The sequence below is a fragment of the Mustela nigripes genome, chromosome 13 (genome assembly GCF_022355385.1).
Source record: "Mustela nigripes isolate SB6536 chromosome 13, MUSNIG.SB6536, whole genome shotgun sequence".
NCBI classification, from domain to species: domain Eukaryota; kingdom Metazoa; phylum Chordata; class Mammalia; order Carnivora; family Mustelidae; genus Mustela; species Mustela nigripes.
The window spans coordinates 140,048,335-140,068,303 of NC_081569.1; the positions used below are offsets into that span (position 1 = coordinate 140,048,335).

Genomic DNA, 19,969 nt, shown 5'->3' on the forward strand with positions numbered 1-19,969 from the left:
CAGCCCAGCATGGGGGGGCCGCTGGGCCGGCTGCGGCGGGACGCTGCCTGGGGACTGGACACGGAGCAGGCCCGGCAGCCCCAAGCCCCACCAGGTGGGTGACAGCCACTGACGACTCTGAGCGTCCCTGCAGGCTGGTGGCCGACTGCCCGCCCATCTCCTGCACCATGTCAGACGGCGAGGGCCCCTCGGCCGGTGAGTGGCAGCGCTATATTTACCCACCACGGCTCCGGTTGCAGGACCAATGCTGCTGGGTGCAGAGGGCACTGGGCGCCCCCGCCCCAGGCTGCAGGCAGCTGTGGGGCTGGACCCCCTTCCTCCTAGCTGATGCCTGGGGTGGGTGGGGGTGGGGGGTTGCTGCACTCCTGGAAGGGGAACTGGCCTTTCGGAGCTAAGTTCTGCTGCACCGCGGGCTTCCCGGTGGGGCTGGAGCAGGAAGCTGTGCCCGCTGCGAACCCCTCCCGCCGCTAGCCAGGGAGTCGGGGGCTGCTCCATGGTGCTGCGGGCGCTGGACTGTGCCTGGGCACGGGGAGCCACAGACCCCTGGAGCCACATGCAAATGAGTGTGTGTGAACATGTGCCTGGGGTGGGGGGGCCTCCAGCTTCCGGCTGATTCCCCAAAGGTCGGAGACCTCTGGGAAGTTCAGAGGCCTGGGTCTGCTTGCACAAGGCAGGCCCTCCAGGAGTCCCCAAATCCCCTAGGTTGGAAATGGCCCGGGACACAAAGACAGAGGGCCAGTCAGAGACTGTAGTCTGCACACAGACCCTCTGTCCTCCCCAGGGGACTGGCTGCCTGTGCGGCTGGCTAGCTGCCCTCAGCTCCCCCAGCTGAAGGCAGGTCTGAGATGGACATCCCTCTGAGCTGGCCATAGTGGGCCCAGGGCTGCAGACAGCCTCCTCCAGGCGGCCCGGGTTCAAATCCCCAATTCTCTCACTTCTAGATTGGGTGACTGACCTGGGGCAAGGAGCTTCCCTGCTCTGAAGCTCCGTATCCCCAATTGGAAAAAAAAAGGCAGCGCCAGCCCTCCCCGCAGGTGGTTGTGAAGGCTGAATGTGAGAACGAGCGACCGCCGATCTGTATCGGGGCACTCAGTCATGGCCTCGCGGAAGCAGCAGGTGGAGAGTCCCAGGCAGGAGCCTGCGTCTCCCGGTCTGGCCACTCCAGCCGCACCTTCTTGCCTAAGCCACTGCACGTCCGTGGCCCCTGGAGTCCTTATCTGTCCCGCAACGCCACGCGGGGACGTGCCTAGACAGGTCCGGCCAGCCTGGGGGTCCTGGACTGGTTGTGATGGACAGCGGTGGGGTCCTCCTGGCATGGTGTCTGGTAGACAGTCCCGGCGCCGGGGCCGGGCCAAGTCAGATTTGGAACAGAGAGCGAGAGTGTGTGTGCGTTGGGAAGGGGGACACCGACAAAACTGGCCTGACCTCACCCTCTTCCGCCAGGCATTAGGGGTCCAGGCTGCCAAGAATTGTCCGCTGAGGAGCCGGTATGTGGGGGCGGGCGGGGGGGAGCGGCAGACGGGCCCTTTCTGGCTGACTCTGCCAGCACCTGACACAGACCCGGAATAGCTCTCTCCTTCCGCCAGGGACACGGCCCTGCTTTTAGCAGCTTGTAAAACCACCCGCACAGAGAGGGGTATTTCAGGAAGGCCAGAACAGTATTTAGCCTGCTGGGCTGATGGAATGGGCGCCGAGCGTGTGCGTGTGCGTGTGTGTGTGCATGTGTGTGTGTGTGTCCAGGAGGCTAGAGGAGACATGGCCTTTATGCCCCTGTACGGTGTAGGAGAGGGTCAGCTGGGCGGGGGCCGGCAGGCGCGGTGGTGGCTGTGCCCACCCTGGCTGGGCAGGTCACTTGGGCGAGCGTGGGGCTTGGCTTCCTACAGAGCCCTGTGGGATGGTTTTTTCTCTGCTGTGCTGGACTTGCTGGGGAATCTGGTTGGCAGTAGAGGCAACACCTGGGTGCAAGGGTGTGTGCGTGTTTGGGGGGTCTCCTAGAGTGTGTTGTCCGAAGGTCAAGACTTTCTAGGATTCCAACCCCATGGCAGTGGTTGGGTCCCGGAGGATACTGTGAAAGATTTCTACCTCTTTTCAGAAACCAGTCCCTGGGCTTCTGTCTGTAGCAAGAAAGTTCTCAGCTGCCCAGCCATGACCTGTGTGACCATGGGCAGGTTACTGAAGGTCACCGGGCCTCGGTTTCCTCATCTGTCCAGTGGGCACAATAATAGGACATTAGTTCCTCAAGTCCCAATGAGGATTAAGTGGCGGAGAGCATATAACCTGCTTGACATGACGCCCGGCTTACTGCCAGCACGGGTAACTGTAATTACTGTCCCCTAGTAAGTGAGCTGCGGCCAAAGAGGAGAATGGACGGGACAGACTACGTGCTGCATCTTGTCCTGGCCACCTTGGAGATGTTGTTTGATCCCTGGAGGGTGTGCATGAACTCTACCATACAGGTAGGGAAACTGAGGCTCAGAGAGGCAAATAGACTGGCCCCAGGTTGTCCAGCTGGTACATGGCAGAGTCAGGATTTGAACCCACCTCCCCAGACCCATCCAGGAAATCCTACCCCGCTCACCCACAGTGGGGGCTGGGGGGTCTTGTAGGCCCTTGTGGTTTTCATCTGAACTACAGCCCTTCTCCTTTGGGACGCAGCTAGCTCAGGATTGGCTCCAATAATTTGGAATCTGTGCCCCCAAAAATGTGGTACCTTGTTAGGGTGTCCAGAAAAGTGCACGGGGCAGGAGCAGAGTGGCAGGCGGTCGACTCCAGGACTTGTGGCCCTGCGCCTGGACTGGGGAGCCTGGAGGCTAAGGTTACCAAGAGGCAATGTTGTATTTATAGCAGGAAGCTGCCAGCCGGCACACGCCGTCCAGGGAAGGGGCTTCCCTCACAGCTGTCTGGATTCTAGACCTGGCTCCGCCCCTGAGCAAAGCCCAGCATGGGACGGGCCCCTTTCCCATTGAGACTCAGTTCCCCCATCTGTAAAATGGGGCCCTTCCATGTCCCTTGCTGGGTCTGGAGACAGTGTCTCTAAGGGCTGGTGTGGCCTGGACGGAGGGGCCGGAAGGTGCTGGCTCCAGGCACTCTGGGTCTGTTGATTGTCCCTTCCTGCCTTTGACCTCGTGACCGGCCCCTCCCCTCCCGGCAGAACTCTGCAGGAAGAGAATCCAGCCTCTGCGCGGGCAGAACCCACGTGTTTGGGAGGGCTTCCAGCAAAGCCGTTTTACAATTCCAAGCTCCACAGAATAGGCCATTGTTATTCTCAGCAGAGCAACGAGGGCAAGTCCTTCCGAGCCCAGGGTTCGAATCTCGGCTCTACTGCCCTGTCCCCAGGCTCTGTGGTCTCGGGTGAGGCACTTAGCCTCTCTGAGCCTCAGTGGTGGGTTTCCACTCGCCTCGCTTTGGGGGATGTGATGAGGACGTGATGAGGGCTCAGCCAACAGAGTGACTCTCTTTGTCTTTCTGCATAAACTCTCCCCGAGGCCATGGCCCCTTGGTTCATTGCAGTAGACAGTGGACAGACTAGCTACTGCCTGTCCCCTGTCTTTATCCTCTCCCTCAGCTCTGCAGCTCCTGGACCTGTTCTGAGCCAATTTACCCAGGGGGCCAACATCTCTCTGGGGTCCCCCCAAAGGTCCCATAGTTGGCTCCCCAAGTGTCTGTCTTTGCCTGGTAACAAGGGTTATTTCCCAAGGGCAGAGGACCTGACATTGCAGTAGGCCACCCCATATCCCACTCACTTCCTCCAGCATCCCCAGAACCCAGAGAGAACCCCACTTCCTTTTCCCTCCTCGTCCTGGCCTGGATTTGAGTCTCCTTGTTTGCCATCTGGCCTTGGGGTCTGCAGCCGTGTCTACAAAGAGATTTAAGCAAAACATTTTAGTTTAGGTCCTGCTCTTGGAAAGGAAGTGTCTTCCCCCAGGAGAGGCAGGCTTGGTCTCGGGGTTTTGTCATCTCTCTAGGGTGTCCCCTCCTGTTGATGAGGGCTTCCCTCTTTCTAGACAGGTAAGTGGATTCGGGTTTCATCTCTTGGGCAATAGGGAGCCAGGGAGGACCCGAGCTGGTGATACCTGGATTGCGTCAATGTGTGTGGGGCAGGGGCCAGAACCTGGAGGCCAAGAGGCCCAGAAGGAGGCTGGCAAGGATGGTCCTGGGGAGAGAGGCTGAGGCTGACTCAGGAAGCGAGGGATGGGGGGGTAGGGGACTTAGCAACTGAGGTCCAGAGGACAGATGCTTGTCTCCAGGGGACGGGGGGTGACCTGGCAAGGGCCCAGAGCTGGTCTGTAAAAACACATGGGGGTCAAAATAAAAGACAGAAACTAGGGGCATCTGGGTGGCTCAGTGGGTTAAAGCCTCTGCCTTCTGCTCAGGTCATGATCCCAGGGTCCTGGGATCGAGCTGCACATCAGGCTCCCTGCTCAGCATGGAGCCTGCTTCCTCCTCTCTCTGCCTCCTCTCTCTGTCTGTCAAATAAATAAATAAATAAATAAATAAAATCTTAAAAAAAAAAAAAGACAGAAACTGGTGGCCAAGGGGTGTCTGGGTGGCTCAGTCAGTTAAGCATCTGCCAACTCTTGGTTTGGACTCAGGTCATGATCTTGTGGTTGTGGAATCAAGCCCTGCCTTGGGCTCCGTGCTCAGTGTGGAGTCTGCTTCAGGTTCTCTCTCCCTGTCCCCCATGGGCTCTCCCTTAAATAAATAAATAAAATCTTAAGAAAAAGATAAAGGAAACTGGTGGCTGAGATGAGTTAGCGATACCCATTTTCATCCAATCCTGATTTCAAATCTTTGAAAGGCAGACCGTTTGTTTTTTGCTGACTGTAGGGCTGGGGCAGACTCAATGTGTGCTGGGAAGAAAACAAAAGCAAAAAACAAAACACATAAATCTCAGCGGCTTAAAGCAACAAAGGTGTATTTCCTGTTCATGCAAAGTCCTTTGTGGATCTGGGTAACTCCTGGGCGGGTTGCCTAAGCGGGAGCTCAGCCTGACGCCTCCATACGGACCCATGCTTTCTGGGTTATGAGGCCCGGCAGAGAGACAGAGACACCGCGGAGACAAATGCTCCCACGCCCAAGTCGCCCGTCCTGCCACTGCAGACATGTCATTGGCTGGGCATATCACATGGCCACACCTAATGGCCGGGAGTGGGGGTACCGCTCTCTGTTTGTGAACGACAGTCATATCCGCCCCCCCCCCTGGACTTTTGTCCCCAACTGACTTTAAAAAAAAAAAAAAAAGTAATCCATTTTAATTATGAAATGTTGGGAGTGTATCATCGGAGCTGCGGTCCTTAAGCATCTGAAATGCAAATTATGAATCATTCCACCATGCAAGTCACAAAGCAAGGGACAAGATTTTTCAAAACGTGTTCTTTCCCACAGATTTGAATTTGCATTTAAAAGCACAGACATAAGCGACGGAGCGATTGTGTCACCACACCAATAAGGAAAAGCATAACCAAGAGAAACATGAGCCGTTAATTGCCGCGAAGCTCCATTGATTCATTATTTGCTCGCGCACCGGAGGGGTGCTGGCGGGACAGCTCCCGAGCCCGCTCGGCCACCACGGCCTGGGGATGAAGAACGGGGGTCTGAGCTCAGGGGTAATGACGGTGGGAATAGATGGGGAGGGGGATTAGGGGTCCGAGCGCCATCTCTCTGAGGCAGACGCTATTTCCTTGATCCCGCGCCGCCGCGCACGCAGAGGCTCGCCGTCCGCTTGAGGAGGGGCCGCAGGAGTGAAACCAGCGGAACCGGAGGGCTGTGGTCGTGAACGCCGCGTGTCGTTTCGTATGAGAGGAGACCTGGCTTCCCAACATTTTCAAACACTAGAGGTTGGCTCTATGCCTTTCCGTAAGGGTCGATGACATCAACCGAATAGCTAGAAACAAAGCTGGATTTTAAAACATTAATATTAGTAAATATAATTTTTATTCATCGATTAATATGATTAATATTATAGTGATTAAAATAAGTTAAATATGAACCGCATTCCTAAAGCTGAGATGGAAGAACTCCCTGCTGGGGATCACGTTCCCCTGAGCCCAGGCCCCCACAGTCCCGCCTGGAAGCCAGACTGTTTAGAGAGCTCTCGCCCCAGTTTAAACACATCTTCTAGGGTTCCCGCCTGATTTATTTCAGATGGAAAAACGTGTCAGCGCACGGTGCAGTTGCAGAAAACACTCTCCCTTCTGCTTTTCTCTGGAGGGGCCCATGGTCTCAGTGGACCACCTGACTTGGCGGTACTTATCAGGCTTATCCTGTGTGCATGGGTCCTGCCAGGCCCTGCCACGTGAGGGAGAGCTGGGGCCCTGGCCCATGGAGGCCCCTGGGGGGCCATGTGCTCAGGGGACTTGTGCTCAGGCCCCTCTGAGTCCCCAGCAGTGCTCAGGCTGCAGGCTCCAGGCAGCACCCTGGGGCCCAACCTGGCACCGTAACTTCTGGTTCTGGAAGCGGCGTTATTGAGCGGCGGTTCATACATCTCCCACAGTTCACCCACCTCGAGTCCAGGGCAGTGGATCTTACTCCATTCCCAGGGTTGTACCACTGCGCTCACATAGCCCGCTTGGGGACATTTTAATCACCTCGGGAAGAGACCCCCACCCCTTTGCAGTCCTTCCTGGCGCCCCAGTCACTCGTCTCTGTCTCTGCGGATTCGCCGTTGTGGCCGTTTCATTCTTATAAGCAGAATCGTGCAGCGTGGGGCCTTTCCCCTCGTGGGATGTTTTTAGTCTCCCCCTGCGTCTGTGTCCGTGCTTCATCCGTCGTGTGGCCAAATGTCCTCCGGTCGTGTGGAGAGACCACACGTGACTTATCCAGGCACCAGGTGACCGATGTTCGGGCCATTTCTACGTTTCGGCTGCGATGACCAACACTACCGTGGACACAAGCGCACGATTCGGGACAGATGTCTCCATCTCTCTCGGGCATACGCCTCCAACAGGCTTGCTGGGCTGGAGGGTGTCTCCGTGGCACCTTCTGAGGACCCCTGGACCATCTTCCGCAGGGACAGCACCCCAGGGGTGCACGAGGGCCCCCCTTTCTGCACATCCTCACCGACACTGCTTGTTACCTGTTTGATTCCGGCCATCTGAGCGGGTGGGTGTCCCACCGTGGTGTTGACTGGCCTTTCCCCGCGACTGGTGGTGTGGAGTGTCTTTTCCTTTGCTCCTTAGCATCACCCCCTTGGCTCTGAGACCGTAAGCCTCAATGTCCTCATCTGTAAAATGGGGACCAGGGCAGTGCCGCGTCCCGGGCTGTGGTGAGGTTTCACTGAGATCATGCCAGGGTCTTGGCCCAGAGCAGCTGCCCAGCAAATGTTTCCTGCCTGAAGCTGCGGTCTGGGCTTACAGGGCCTCCCCTGAAGGCTGGTGGGACGGAAGGAGTCAGAGAAAGCTAGAAAACTGGAAGTTTCTGCAAGTTCCAAACCCATTTAGGAGAGGGACAAACCTCATCAGAGAAGGCGGTGACTGACACGGGTCCAGCCCTGGTGATTTCTTCCCCAGTTGCTCGTCTGGGCCGGCCAAGTGAGCCGGCCACGTCTGTACAACCCAGATGAGGCAGGTGTCCAGACCGCAGGCTCGGGGAAGATAAGCCTGCCCGCCATTCGGGTTTCCGGCTAGGGATACCTGTAAGGGTTTCTTATCTTGTTTGGCCTCCCCTTGATTACTCTCCAGGCTGGTCATGTTGCCCTTCCTGGACTTGCAAGCCTCCGTCTGTCCATGGAGAGCTCTGGAAATAGGCCAGGAGCATCCTTGCACGAGCTTGGGCAGGAGCCTGGGGCCTGGCGGAGGTGCTGATGGGATGGTCAACCTGATTGTGTGGCTGTAACCTGAGCCGGGAGCTGGGCGGGAGGTGAGGGAACACAATCACCTCGTCACAGCGGAAAGCAAACCTGGCTCCAGATAGCAAGCTCATTAGGCTGCCCCGGAGGGAACAAGTACAGTTCTGTTCTGGGCCCAGTGGGAGAAAGGCAGAGTTCACCCCGATGGCCTTGAGCTTGCCATCCTGGGTCGTGCCCCAAGGGGACTCCAAGCTCTGGGGCTGGGTGTGGATGCTGCCACTGTATCCACGGCCCCTCGGGGCAGCAGGCGAGAAGCAGGGACAGGAGTGTGGCTGGGAATCAGTGAGACTGGCATTGGCGTTTGAGCTCAGTTACCCAGTGCTGTGTGACCTTTGCAAGTCACAGAACCTCTCTGGGCCTTTGTTTGCTCGTGGGTAAAATGGAGCTGATGGTACTGTAGAGGGTGGCTGCCAAGCACGAATGGACTAGTGCTCATGGTCAAGGGCAGGGTGTCAGGGGGATTCTAGAGGTGGGAGTGAAGGTTCGGGTCTACACATGCTTCCTTCTCGTGGGAAAGGTGCTCAGGAGAAAGCAGGGAAGGCGGGAGGGAGGCGGGACAGGGCTTCCGGCGGAGAATAGCTTTATTTTGTTCGATGTCTGTACACTTGAGTGTCAGCCCAGTGAAGGAGGAGACCAGGCCTTTCTTGGAGCCTCTGCCTCTCTGTGTGTTGTGGGGGGGGGGGGGGGGGCGGTGGTCATCAGTCTGGCTGTGGCTCTGCATTTGCTTCCTGGGGCTCCTGTGACAAATAGCCACAAACTTGGTGGCATGAAACCACAGAAATTAATTTTCTCACCATTCAGGAGGCCCAAAGCCTGCAATTAGACGCACTGGGCCGAGACCAGGTGTGAGGAAGGCTCTGCTCTCACGGGTGAGAAGCCATCCCTGGTCTCTTCCTGCGCCCTCGACTGGAGGCTGTGTCCCTCCGTTCCTGCCTCCTCGGTCACGTGGTCCCCCTTCTCTGCATCTGATCCCTGTGTGCCGCTCTCCCTCGATACTCTTGCCATGGCATTTAGGGCCATCTGGAAAAACCAGGAGAGTCCCTCCCCCCACCCCATCCTTAATTTAATTACATCTACGAAGACCCTTTCCCCATATATGGTAACATTCCAAGGACCTAGGGAGTAGAGCTTGGCGCCTTTAGCCTGCTGCAGGCACCGACACAGATGCCCGAGAAGCTTGTGGCCTCCCAGGGCTCTGGCTGGGGACCCAGGGAAGCAGCCTGAGGGGCTCAGACCCCCCAAGAAAGAGCTTTGCACCCCATACCTTCCTGGCCTCGGAGCCCTGCTCTTCTCCCTCCCTCCTGAACCGCCCTTGGCTGCTGCACCGAAGCTTGCCCAGGGCCAAGGGCAGCTTGTCTCCCCTTCCTTTCCGCCCCCTGTGAAGAAAGTGGTTGAAGGCCTGGAGTAAGCAGGGTCGGGGGGAGAGGGAGCCCCGTGGGCCCTGACCGCAAGAAGGAAGAGATGCTTCCTTTCAAAAATAACATGTTAAAAAAATTAGACTTTTTGAAAGAGCAGTTTAAAAAAAATTTAAAAATAGCGGAGCCTGAATAAGGAAATAAACCCGAAATTATGAGGGTGATGGACGACGTCCTCAGGGAAGCCGAGAGGGAGCGTAAGTGAGAGCCAGGCCTCTGTGGGAGGCGCACGGCAGGTGACTGCGTCTGGCCGAGCCTCAGTTTCCCTGCCTGGAACTCAGGGCCCGCCTGAGGGTGGCCAGGAGCAGGACGCGGGAAGGTTGCTCGGCAGGCAAACACCTGGAGGGGGTCCCGCCTGCAAAGACAGGGGTGTTGCCTCTTCCCCCGGAGAGGCGCCCCCCACCACCTGCCCATCCCACGGGGCACCTCTCTTCCCAGCCCTGTGACCCAAGCCCCCTGACACTTCAGCGGGTGGGAATTCTTGGGGACTTTTCTCCACTGGAGCGTGGTCTAAGCCCCTCACCTGGCACACACGGCTTCTCTAGGGGACTGGCCAGCCCTCCCCCACCCTCCCGCCCAAGTACAGCGAAGAGCTAGAACTCAGCACTTTCTGGGCCATTTCTCACCTTTTGGTTCCTCCTCCGGGAACACCTCCTCATCCCTAGCAAAGCCTTTCTTCCGTCCTAGCCTCTCCCTTCCTGCCCTGCCCCTACAAGATGGTAATCACGGTGAGGGCGGCATCCACGTCTGCGTCCGTGCCCAGCAACTGGCACATAGTAGCTGCTCAGCAAATGGCCTCGTCATTCCCCCCATGCTGCTGGCTGCTCTTCCTCCTGCAGCGACCTTTACGAAGGAAGCACTAGAGTCCAGACCCGTCCAAGGCCCCTCTGTGCACCCTGTTCTCTCTCCCCCACAGTCCCACCACCAGGGCTTACCCTCACTCCCACTTTATGGACAAGAAAACTGGGGGTCAGAGGGTGTGGATCGTCACATGTGAGGACCTCCCTCGTCCCTTCCCTGCGTCACTGGGGTTCACGGACAATCCTTTCCCTCTCTGGGCCTCAGTTTCCTGATGTGGGAAGTGGGGGTGCTCTCTGAAGCCTTAGCCCTGGAGGTGGGGGCACAAGACACCGCCACACTGTGTCCCTTCTTGTGACATCCCCTTAATCCTGGGGCAGGGGTGCGGTCTGCAGGGGAGAGGAACACTCTCAGCCTGGAACGCCGCCTCCCCCACCCCTGCTTCCCCCAACACTGGCATGCGTGACTTCTGGGTGAGGCCAGGCCTCGACTCCCGGGGTGGGGTCTGCCCGGGGTGGGGTCTCCCCATGCTGGAGGAGAAGACGGGGGAAGGGTGAGGCGCAGGGACTGCAGACCGACTCCCTGGGGCTCCCTTTGGTGGTCTGGCCTTCTTGTCTTCGAACTCTGCTTGCCCAGCTGTAAAGTTAGAGTTTCTGGGGTGGTGGGCCGGGTTTGCACACACGAATTCACTTGTTTCTTGTTTTGAGGACTGATGAGTCAGCTTGCCGTCCTGGGGCAGAGAACACGGGCAAAGCCATCCACCCACTGAGTGGTCTGAGCAAGCCTCAGTTTCCCCACCTCACTGAGCCTCAGTTTCCCCACCTCTAAGGCGGGACTGGTAGCAGCGGGGCTGGGATGTGCTACGTGGACCCCCTCCCCCACACCCCCACCCCAGACCCCTGCAGATGGCACGCGCCTGCCTCTCAGACACCGGCGTGGTTACAGGGGGACAGGTGGTCACAAGGAAAAGCTGTAAATCTAATCAGTCTTTTTAAAAACATCTAACCGCTCTTAATCCTGCTAATGGCTTCTCTTCCTTTCATGAGAAGGAGGTCCAACTTGCGGCACTGGGCCAGGAACAACAAGCCTTTGTGTTCTCTGGGAAAATCGAGATGGAGCTCAGAGAAGGACGAGTCAGGTGTTGGCGCCTTATCTCTCCTGGCAAAGCCTGAGCCTCTGGACCAGGTCCCTGCTGGCGGCCGAAGGGAGGCGTGAATAATGGAAGGGCTGGCACTGGGCCCCCTGCCACCGGGGCTATGTCGGGAAGCGGAGGGAGGAACCATGGGGATAGGCAGCCTCAGATGGCATCGGGCTCCTAGAGGCCCAAAGGGTCTTGAGGCTGGGCTAACACTGGCTCTGAGAGGCCAGGTATCTCTGCATTAGGGTCCCAGTGAAGGCCCTGGGCTTCAAGCTCAGATTACACTGGCTGTGTGTCCTTGGGCAAGACGCCTAGCCTCTCTGAGCCCTCGCCTCCTTATCTATGACATCCCCACCTACATCTTGTGATGGTTTCAAGGGCTCCAGCAGGGGGTCTGTGGGGTTCTTGGCACACAGTAGGTGCCTCACAGTGGCAGCTATAGAAAAAAGCACTCAGGGCAGGGCCACTTCCCCTCCAGGGAAACGGGGGGCTTTTCCTGGTCCCCGGAGCTTGTAGGACTCCAATTCTGATTTGCACTGTTGATGATCAGTGGCTCAGTCACCATAGCCCCCTCGCCATGGGGCTGGGGTGGGGAAACTGAGACGCGTCCATTGGTCAAGCAGGGGCTGCCTGGAGGAGGTGTGCCCGAGGAAGGCAGAGGGTAGGAGTCAAGCCCCAGCAGAGAGTTGGCACAGGGGCGAAGAAACTGAGGCTCGGAGAGCTCAAGGAACCTGCCAGGTCGCCAGCTGGTGAGGGGTCGCCCTCTCCCTGCCATTACTGTACTCAGCGAAGGGATAGCGTCTTGACCCTGGACGGCTTTCAGTGAAATGGAACTCCGGAAGGGAATTACCCTGGGTGAGGTCACCAGGTGCCATCAGTCCAAGGGTCAGCACCAGCCCTGAGGACCCTTCCCTGTGCTGCTGGAGATGGCACCACGGGGACAGGTGTTGCCGATGACCATCATCACTCAGATTCAGGGCGGCTCTGGGTGTGGGATGCCAGGCCCAGAACACGGGCAGGAGCATGGCACCAAGGAACAGGGTCCACGGCGAGACCCCCCACCGATCAACCGGAGAAGTCACGAGTAGCAGGTCTGGCCCCGCCCTGTGCTGCAGGGAGGTGGGAGGGGAGGGCTGGCCCTCAAGGCCACTCCGTCCCCCTCCAGCATGAGTCACTGCTTGGCTCAGGGCCCAGGCAGCCAAGGGAGGCCTCTGGCCGGGGTTCCCTGAGGTTAGCAGCCTTGGTGTCCAACCACTCCTTGGTGTTCCTGGCAGGCTTCTGTTCCTTTAAGAACCTGAACTTGAGATGCTAGGGTGGGTGGTGAGCTGGCTGGAGCTCCGGGATGTTCTAAAACCTCCCTGTAGAGGATCGCAGGCCTCACTTTTCAGTGCTCCAAATGTATAGCCTGGGGTTCTCAAACTTTGGTCCTTACAGCTGCGTGGGGTGGGGGTGCTGCCCAGAACGGTGCATTCCTGAGCCCCACCCAGGCTCCTGGGATCTGCATCTCGGGCTTCCCCTGTGGCTCACGGTCCCGGTCTCCGCCCCCCTTGGCCCATCTGTGAGGTTCTCCACACCCTCCTCGTGTTCACGCTCTCCAGTCCTCACACATGCTCCTCATCCATATGCTCACGCCCACATTGCCCGGGACAAGTGAGCCAGACGTGCAGACACACACACGTACACACACACGCACGCACATACACCCAGACCGGTCACATAATTTGCAGGGCCCCGTGCAAAATGAACACGCAGGCCCTGTTCAAGAATCATCAAGGAGGGGCACCTGGGTGGCTCAGTGGGTTAAAGCCTCTGCCTTCGGCTCAGGTCGTGATCCCAGGGTCCTGGGATCGAGCCCTGCATCGGGCTCTCTGCTCGGTGGGGAGCCCGCTTCCTCCTCTCTCTCCGCCTGCCTCTCTGCCTACTTGTGATCTGTCTGTCAAATAAATAAATAAAAATTAAAAAAAAAAAAAAGAATCATCAAGGATCACGAGGTGGTGACAGCAAGACATCAAATCAAGCCTGGGGCCCCGGGTGACAGCACAGGTCACACATCAACAAGGCCAAACCCTGCACACATGCAGGCCACACACCCTGGGTGCTCGTGGACGAGCCTGCCCACTGCACACACACACGCACACACATGCACACATGCACACACACGCATATGCACACATACGTACAATCACAGACATACACACATGCTCCTGCGTGGTGAGGCTTTCAAGACTGCTTTTTATTGGGCTCAGGAAGTGTGCTGGTTAATGTTTAATAAAGCAGAATCAAAGTTGAGTCACATGTGAGTTGCTTGTAAGCAAGAAATGCCAGATGGGGTATTAGCTGAATCACTGTCTTGGGTTTCGTGAGTAACATTTTAACCAGGTTGTGACTAGTTTGGGAAAACTTCTACACTCCCTCCCACGCCTACTCCAACATCTAAGTTAAACCGGCCTTTATTTCACTCTTCAAACACCACAAAGCGCACCGAATCAAATGTCGACTTCAGGATTTCTGCCCACAGGTTTCTCTCCCAGACGAATCCAGGAGTGGGAAGGGGAACCTTCCTGCTACCTGCTCACCTGCGCACTCCGTGAGGTGGCCCTGGTCTCTCACCTGTTCGTAAGCCCCGGGCTCCCCGCCCCGAGCAGTCAGGGCTTTGGAAGGGAGCGCTTAGGGCTGCACAGACGCACCTCGGAGATGCTGTGCGTTGGGCTCCAGACCGCCGTGATACAGGGACGGTCGCTATAAAACAAGACAAATGGATGTTTTCGTTCGCATGGCATATATAAATGATCTAGGAAGTGTCCAAGAAAACAGCGCACGTACCTTCATTAGAAAATATTCCTTTCTAAGAAATGCTGACCACGCTGAACTTTCAGCGGGTGCTGATCACTGAACACAGATCCCCTGTTTTTCTTAAAGATTTACCCACTTATTTATTTTTGTGAGAGAGAGAGTGTGAGCTCACACAAGCAGGGGGGAGGGGCAGAGGGAGAAGCAGACTCCCCCCTGCACAGGGAACCTGATACAGGCCCGGATCCCAGGACCCTGGGATCATGACCCACGCTGAAGGCAGACACTTAATGGACTGAGCCACCCAGGCAGCTGAGCCCCGATCACCTTAACAAATACAAGAATAACAAGAAGAATAATGAAATTTCTAGAGAATTATCAGACCGGGACCCAGAGACATGAAGTGAGCGAATGTGGTTGGGAGAATGGTACCAGGAGACTTGCCCGACACAGGATGGCCACAGCGCTCGTTTGTAAAAATCGCGGTGTCTGCCAAGCTCAGCAGGATGAAGGATGCCTGTGCTCCTCAGAGCCAAGGATCGCACTGATTGTCGGACGCACGTTCTCCTCTGGACCACTAGGAAAGGGAAAACCTGCCCTCCGTACCCCGACGCCCAAAGAGGCGTTGATGGGTGAACTCGCTCCAGGCTCAGAGGCGTTCAACTGTGAAAAGCACGTCTTAGAGTGGGTGCGAGCAGGGATCAGCCTCCCAGTCCGCAGATGGGGAAGACTGAGGTCCAGACAGGGTAAGAACCTGCCAGGGGGCTTGTGGGCTCCTGCTATTATGTGAACAGAGCCTTAAGAGGGCTTATTCCAGAGTTCTACCCACGTTGCTTTTTCCAGGCTGAAGGGAGACTTGCCTCGGTTTCCCTGAAATGCTACTGGTGCACCCCTCTCTGTGCAGCCTGGGGGTTCCAGGGTTCCCATGGTGGAGGCTCCGTTCTGGCACCTCCCCCACATTTGACCAGAGGTAGGCACAGTTGGGAGCATTTTCTTCAAAGCAAGTTTTAGAGATAATAGTAATTTTGAGGACTGAGTCCTGCTTTGAGCCCAGCCCGCAGCTTCCCATGCAATAATTCATTATGGGAGATTTTTCAGAGACAGCCACTGGCCTTGGAAGTCGATGAGCTCATGAATATGCATGGATCATCCTCATAAATTATGCATTCGATAGGGAGGCTTCCTGGGGAGGCCAGGGAAGGCGGGGAGTGCTTGGTCCCTACAAGGCTTGCTCACAAGCCCTTCTTGTAAAGCCCAGACCTGCACGCCCTCCCTCCCCATGACAATGAAATTGCGGGGTGCCGCTGGGCTCCATTCAAACATGGCACTCTGGCCTTCTAAGAATCTGGAGTTTACTTGGCTGTTGCTTCTTTAAATTGGCAAGGCTGGCGCGTCCGGAGGGGGCAGAGCAGGTGTGCCCTCACCACCCCCCGGGAACTCGCTTCAGAATCGTAGACCTTGATAGTCGGACCGCACAGAGTCTCCCACAGCTGAAAAGCTGACGCCCAGACGTGTGATTTACATGTTGTTTAGATTTCAAGGGCTCGTATCCCTCTGAATGGGAGCGTGCTCCGGTCCCAGGGGCCCCGCATCTTGCAATGAGCCCTGGGCTGAGAGTCAGGGTAGGACCCAGGGGGTAGCAGGAAGGGAAGGAGGTGTCTGGGGAGAGCACAGGCACTGCCCTCCCCCAGAGCCACCCTCGGCCTCCCAGATGGTTGCCATGTGAGCAGTGGGCACAGGGGCAGTCAGGGTTCAAGGTGAGCTCTGCATGGTCTGCTCGGCGGGATGGAGGCCGCCCCTCCCCCGTGTCCGTCCCTCCTCTTGCCCAGCTGCTGACCCCTGGGCCCATCTTCCCCGGGCCTTTCCGGATGTTCCTCCATGTCTTACGGGTCACACCTCAGCCACCCTTGAGGATAGTGCTGCGCCGGGGGGTTGTGTTTTTCTGTCTACATCCTTCTGGGACTGGCAGCTCCTTTTCTGCTACTCACAGCCTCTGTGTATGGGTACAACAGAGCCTTCCTTCCTTTCCTGCCTTCCTGGTCATGACCCAGGCCTCAGCCGGAGAGGGAAGGGCCTGTCCTGGTGAGTGGCTGGGAGGCGGCACTGCAGGTTCGGAGAGCGCTAAAACCTAGGCTGAAACCATTCCATCTTTCAAAAAATAAACTCCCAAACACTTACAAGAAGCAAAACCTCTACGGAAAGTTCGAGACGCAGAGAACAAGAAACCACTATCACGGCGGTCCCTTCGTTTGGAGATGCCGCGTGCTGGCCTGCGGGCTTCCCTCCCCGCCACGCCGGTTGCTGAGCAGGACGGTGCCCACAAGCCACCCGTTAGAGGGCGTCTCCCGTCCCTCGGTCTCACCATCACCTCCTGAGTGTTTCTCACGTTGCTGTGTCAACTCTAGAATTACTGCTTCTAATGACTGCGGAACCGAGTGCCTGGAACCATTCCCTTCTGTTTGGGCGTCACTGCGAAGGGATTTAAAAAGTCACTGCTCAAAGGAACTGAATTTCATCCATCTACTAATTTAATTCTTCCGTCATGTCACATGGAGGGCAGCTACCGACCCGTCCCTCGTCCACACGACTAGCCTCCCACGGCAGGAAACGCGCTTCCCTCCCCAGCCTCACTGAAAGGGCCTCGAAGTCAGGATGGGAGCCCGCTCTGCCCCCAGACACACGCTTACAGCCCCACTGCTCGTTTTGTCCCCACCAAGGAAGCACCCATCCTGAGCCCGACGGTCCCCACACTGGCATCACCCATCCCGCATCCGGCTGAGCAAACCGTGTCTCACTCTGTCCTTGTCTTCAGCCAGTAAGTACAGGGAGGGGGTTCAGATGCTGCCCAAGGGCCACCGATCGACCAACACCCGACCTGGGGGAGCCACAGGCAAGCTGGGGGCCATCCAGCCTGAGGGTTGACGCCGGCGGAAACTGATGGCCAGTCAGAGAAACACCGCGGAGGTTGAACCAACTCCACGACTGAACAGAAGTGGGGATGGGTCAGGAGAGGGACCCCACCCCCTGGCAGTGACCTGGACCGTCGGCGTCTTCACCGTCCCAGCAGGGCAACAATGCCACCTGCGCCTGGAATTCTTCGTAAGTGTCCTTTTGTTTCTTTTAAGATTTTGTTTATTTGAGAGAGAGAAAGTGTGAGAGAGAGAGAGCATGGTCAGGAGCAGGGAGGCAGAAGGACGAGCAGACTCCCCATGACGGAGCAGGGAGCCGACACGGGGCACGAGCCCAGGACCCTGGGATCCTGACCTGAACCGAAGGCAGACGCTCAACTGACTGAGCCGCCCAGGTGCCCTCAGTGTGTTCTTTAAAGATTCACATTTAGTGTGCAAACATACAGCAAAGCGAGCGTGTGTAAGAGCTCTGCGTGGTGACTTTTCACAAAGTGTCACCACTTTTCACGCCTGTGTCACCAGTACCCTGACCAAGAGACAGGATGCGACCCCCCGAGTCCCCCAGAGACCTCCTCCAGGCACTACCCTGATGCCAGACACGTTCTAGATCCCGCACTCTAGATGGGCGTTGCTTGCTTTAGACGACGTCCTGTATTTGCAACTACGAAGGCTGGGCAAGAGCCACGGCCGCTGGAACTCACACGCCTTCCGGCCGGACTGTCAGTTCCTAAAAGCATTTTGGAAAACCGAGATTAGCTGCTAAAGCAGAATGATGCCATCGGGATGCCTGTAGACGTCTGTGTGTGTGCGTACGTGTGGGCGAGCATGCAGGAACACACCTACGACTCCCAGGGATGGCCCCAAGAGACAGAAATACATGTATTTACTGAAAGACAAGAATGTTGGCAGCAGCAAGTTCACGAAAGCTTCCGACTGGACACTGGCTACGTGCCTGTCGACGTGAAAAATCGGTAACTAGACCAGCGCATTCCCACAGGAGAGCAGCGCTCAGCCGCGAGAAGGGCAGGACACACAGCCGGACCGATCGCAGAAGCGAAGGGAGGCCGACCAACCGGAGGGCTCACAGTGAGGTTCCCTGGGCCGTTCCCGGGGTTACAGAGCTCGGGGCGGCCCCCGCGTGCCCAGCGAGCGTGGCTGTAGTCGGCGTCACTATCCCCGAGGCTTCCCTCTGCAGCGTCTGCTGAGCTGGACAGATGGTCGACGGGTTTTGGCTTTTACCGTTGGTGTTCCTTCACCTCTTCAAGCCTCGGCACGAATAAAAACCCGTGTGGGAGCGGCGCCTGCAGGGCTGAGGCGGTGCAGCACCGACTCCTGATTTCCGCTCAGGTCGGGTCGCGATCCGAGGTCGTGAGATTGAGATTGAGCCCCGCATTGGGCTCTGTGCTCAGCGTGGAGTCTGCTTTCCCCGTCCCTCTGCTCCTCTCCCCACTGCTTGCTTGCGCGCTCTCTCGGATACATAAAATAAAATCTTTTAAAATGAAATGAGCTTGGGGAGTGATGTGGACTGGCCGCTCAGGGCTGTGGGGGACGCCCCTTCGGCCCCGTACACGGGTCAGCACGCCCGCTCTGCTGGGCTGGACCAGGCCGGGTCAGGGGGAGGCTTTGGCTCCCAGAGGTCACTGACCCGGGGAGGCCCTCCCTCCAAAGCAGGGTTTAGGTGTTGGGGCTGGACTTTGCTTCTTGCTGGACCGCAGGCCAGCTCAGGGCCTTGAGCACTTCCTCGAGGAGGAGAGGGTTTGCAGCCCGGAGGTCTAGGCAGCGGAGTGGGGGCGCCCGAGCCAGGCAGGAATCCCAGGCCGGCCAGGGATTTGCAGCGCGACCTCCGGGGACGCCCTCCTCCCGCCTCCCCCTCCTCCCCCTCCTCCCCTTCCTCCCCCTCCTCCCCTTCCTTCTCTCCCTCTCTCTTTTTCCCTCCCTTGTCTCCGCAGCCCTGCAGACCGTAAAGTGCTGCTCACAGAGGCCACTGACCTCCGCCAGGTCCCATGGACAGGAAGAGCCGGGGCCAGAATTCAGCCCTAAGTGTCCTCCCTTGTGCCGTCCTGCCCATCCCTGGGGCTCAGGGTGGCCTTTCCCACTGGACACAAGCTCAGCTGCTCCTGCTGGGCCCTTGTTCAGAAGACCTCTGCCTGCCAGAACCCCTTCCTCTTGGTCGCTTCCCCAAAGGAGCACAAAGCTGGGGATGCTGCCCTGTGTGTCCCCCTAGACAGCTGGACCAGGAAAATGGCAGCCCTGCCTGCCCTTGGGGCCAGGTCTCGTGTGAGACTCTGAGCCGGGGAGCCGTGCTGCCCCCGCTCTGCCCGCGGGGAAACCAGGCTCTGAGGAGGCAGGATGAGGCTCAGCCTTGGGCCGTGGGAGGGGTGAGGCCAGATCCAGCCCCCACACAGCCAGTGGCTCTCCTGTGGGGTGTGACCTCCCAGAGGGGGCTGGGGGTGCAGGGCAGGGGTGGGGGTGGAGGGCTCAGCCAGGGAAGCCACAGCGCCTCTGTTGCTCTTTCTCTGTGGATGACAACCTGAAGACGTGCGTCCGTGTTGCCCCTTGGCTAAGACGCTGCTGTGATCTGTATCTAAAGGCTCCTGAGTACAGGCTGGTTCTTTCCAGGAAAGGGCTGCGGCAGGTGGTGGCCTGAAAGGCGTATTCTGCCCAATGAACGGTCTCTGCCCCCCACATGCACACCCACGTGGGGCCAGTCGGGGCCCGGCCTTGAACAGGGACAGAGTCGGGGCTGAGGAGCCCCTGGATGAACGCCCCGGACTCTGCAGACAGACAGAAGCGACAGGACGCGCGCGCAGGTGTCTCTAAGAGGAGATGCGCTGCAGGAATCGGCTCACCTGGTTACGGAGGCTGAGAGCCTGAGAGGTCCTGCCGCCTCCAAGCTTGAGAATCAGGAAAGCCAGTGGAAAAACTCAATCCAGTCCGAAGGCCTGAGCACCTGGGGGCCAGTAAGTCCCAGGGGGTGTGAGTCCCCGTCTGCATCCCACAGTCAGGAGCACAGGTGATCCAGGGGCGGAGCCAAGATGACGAGATGAGGTCCCGGCGAGCACACTCGCCTTTC

General features: G+C 57.8%; 1 protein-coding gene across 3 annotated transcripts in view; it reads left to right on the top strand.

The window, feature by feature from the left end:
• EML1 (EMAP like 1) overlaps nucleotides 1-19,969 on the top strand; it is a 173,411-nt gene continuing 153,442 nt past the window's right edge. For all 3 annotated transcript variants that reach the window (XR_009399216.1, XM_059373956.1, XM_059373958.1), the window contains exon 1: nucleotides 1-195. Coding sequence is in view for 2 of the 3 variants with exons in the window: in XM_059373956.1 (XP_059229939.1) it covers nucleotides 168-195 (28 nt within the window). In the remaining variant the exon portion in view is untranslated. The remainder of the gene's footprint in view (nucleotides 196-19,969) is intronic.